Source organism: Plectropomus leopardus, unplaced genomic scaffold, assembly GCF_008729295.1.
Source record: "Plectropomus leopardus isolate mb unplaced genomic scaffold, YSFRI_Pleo_2.0 unplaced_scaffold2421, whole genome shotgun sequence".
Lineage (NCBI taxonomy): Eukaryota > Metazoa > Chordata > Actinopteri > Perciformes > Serranidae > Plectropomus > Plectropomus leopardus.
In genome coordinates this window covers 430-2,932 of record NW_024626280.1, presented here as the reverse complement: position 1 = coordinate 2,932, position 2,503 = coordinate 430, and the positions used below count along the sequence as shown (strand labels likewise).

Sequence of the window (2,503 nt, the reverse complement as noted above, 5' to 3'; positions counted from 1 at the left end):
TCTCTTCAAACATTTGTGATTTTTTTTCTTTTAATTTCTTTAAACATTTTTATTTTCTTTGAAAATTTTGGGTGATTTATGAAGAAAATATTGTTTATATTTGTCTGAGATTTTTAAAGAAAAATTGTTGGAAACTTTTTTCAAACAAAATTTGTGGTGATAATTAATGACAAAAATTAGAAGATTTTTTTATACATAAAAATGGTGATTTTTGATTTTCTTTAAACAATATTTTGTGACTGTAAAAGACAAAAAATTGTATTTTTTTCTTTGAAAATTGTTGCTGATTTTTGAAGAAAATCTTCTGGATTTTTTTTTTCTTCCAAAATTTTGGTCATCAAAATGACACCATTTACCACAGTCAGAAACTGTAAAAAATTAAAGTTTCCCGGCTGTATTTTAAAGGTCAAATTCACGTCACTGCAGCGAGCGACCGCACAGTAAAAAAGTGTTTTTATGTATATTTTATGTCCGTGTGTTAATACTCAGGTAGACGTGGAAACAATAACATCTAAGGCGGCTGACATTTGACCGTCAGCTGCCAAAAAAAATCCACAGGTGAGTAAAATCTCAGCAGGAAGACAAACAGTAACCAGTGAAAAGCAAAGAACACACACTCACCTTTTTGTTTCGGTTGACGCTGAGGAAATAGGCGCTCTCTGCTCCGACAAACGGAGGACCCCAGGCTCTGGTGTCGTCGCCTGCGCCTGTTCGACAAAACACACCGAGCCGTCAGCTCCGCTCCCTCGCTCTCTCTCCGTGACGTGACGACGGACGAAAAAAAACAAACCCAGCAGAGCCGCCGACTCACCTGGTCGCTCCACTTTGATCACCTCAGCTCCCAGATCTCCCAGTATCATGGTGGCGAAGGGGCCCGCCAGAACTCTGCACACAGTTTGACACGTTCGGTCAGAGAGCGACACATTTACCTGAGAGTCAGTGCAGCGCGCACACACACACACACACACACACACACACACACACACACACACACACACACACACACACACACACACACACACACACACACCTGGTCAGGTCCAACACTCGGACGCCCTCCAGCGGTCTCAGGTGTCCTCCTGCGGACAGGAAACGGAGACGGTGAATAAACAGAGACAGCTGAGTCCTGTTTACTGACATAAAAACACAGATATTAATATCAATATACACACAGCTGTTCAATTACAACTTCTTTTGTTTATTTATTTGTTTTATTTTATTTATGTATCTTCGTACATATACATTATCTTTATCCTTTTATTAACTGAAGACTGAAGGTGCTCATGAGTCTGTAGTCTCTGGACTGATATTACAGTAACTCTAACGACAAAATTAAAATGTACTCAGATTATTTACAGACATACACATCCATCAATTTAAAAAAAACTTAGTAATAGAAATAAACATATTCATTTATTTGCTTATTTATTTGTTTGTGCATTTGTTTATTTAAATTCATATATTATTTTTATTTATTTAGTGAAGAATAAACATCTGTAGTCTCTGGACTGATGCTAGAGTTACTCTGAGAACACAAGGTATTCAGATTATTAACAAACTACATATTTAAAAATACAAATATGTCAAAAAGTGCATATTTACTTATTATTTATACTGATTTATTTCTATATTTTAAGTCTTATCTTTATTAATATATAATATAAATACATAAACATCGGATAAAATAGGAAACACTACATCCTGAAGCAGGTATATTTCACACAGGACTCTCAGCACTCATGCTGAAGTACTTTCACGGTGTGTCTGTGTACTTTTACTGCAGTGACGGAGGTGAGTACTAAAGTTAATAACAGACCTGAGAGAGCCGGACTTTGACCGCTCACCTGTCTGAAGTTTGTCAAACCTCAGACAGGTGAGTCCTGTGAGCACAGAGACTAAATTAACCCCCGAATCTGACAACACAGGTGAGCTTACCGCGAGGACAGCGTTTATCGATTAGCATGCGAAGCCCACCGACATTAGCACGTTAGCTTCAGCTCCGGTACCTGCTCCTGCGCGTGACAGCCACCGAGTCCCCGGCGGACACCTCACCGGAAGACCCCTCCGGAGCTGCGGACACAGACCCACCGGACAGATAGCCGGGACACGGCGTCCAAACCCGGAGAGAGGAGCGGACATCTTCACACCTGTTAGCATCAAGCTACAACTGCCGCCACGCCACTTCCGGGCCTGGCTTTCAAAATAACAGTCTGGATTAGAAAAACAAAAACTAAAATAAAATAAAAAGTAATAAATGAAACAATAAATAAACGAAAAAGGATAAATAAATAAAAATTAAAAAGCAGTAAATTAATGAATCTAACCTCAGTTTGTCTCCCTCGTGTTTTGTGAAACTTTAGGAAAGTGATCCTCAACTTAGGGCCTCTGATAGGACTCCTGGTGGCCCAACCCTAACCCTAACCCTAACCCTAACCCATTTTCTAATTGACAATAAAAATAAAAAGATTTACGCTGGGAATTGTTTTCGTCCTTTTAGTATACA

General features: G+C 39.0%; 1 protein-coding gene across 2 annotated transcripts; it reads right to left on the bottom strand.

The window, feature by feature from the left end:
* Positions 1–393: 393 nt before the first annotated feature.
* Positions 394–2,150, bottom strand: LOC121966375 (succinate--hydroxymethylglutarate CoA-transferase-like). 2 transcript variants are annotated; one of them, XM_042516478.1, is made up of 4 exons: positions 1,936–2,150; positions 1,031–1,079; positions 812–885; positions 394–707 (listed from the first exon to the last, which is right to left on the bottom strand). In XM_042516478.1, exons 1-4 carry the CDS (start codon positions 1,961–1,963, stop codon positions 571–573), a joined length of 288 nt encoding a protein of 95 aa, XP_042372412.1. In that variant the 5' UTR covers positions 1,964–2,150; the 3' UTR covers positions 394–570. The 2 variants fall into 2 exon arrangements, with proteins under 2 accessions (XP_042372412.1, XP_042372411.1); XM_042516477.1 differs by having other exon boundaries at positions 2,007–2,150.
* Positions 2,151–2,503: the final 353 nt, after the last annotated feature.

Excerpts from the sequence above, each read along its gene's own strand:
- LOC121966375 (XM_042516477.1), bottom strand. The coding sequence starts at position 2,139 with ATGTCCGCTCCTCTCTCCGGGTTTGGACGCCGTGTCCCGGCTATCTGT. Across the intron at positions 1,080-2,006 it reads GCTGTCACGCGCAGGAGCAG|GAGGACACCTGAGACCGCTG; the intron begins GTACCGGAGCTG and ends TCCTGTCCGCAG. Across the intron at positions 886-1,030 it reads CGAGTGTTGGACCTGACCAG|AGTTCTGGCGGGCCCCTTCG; the intron begins GTGTGTGTGTGT and ends AACTGTGTGCAG.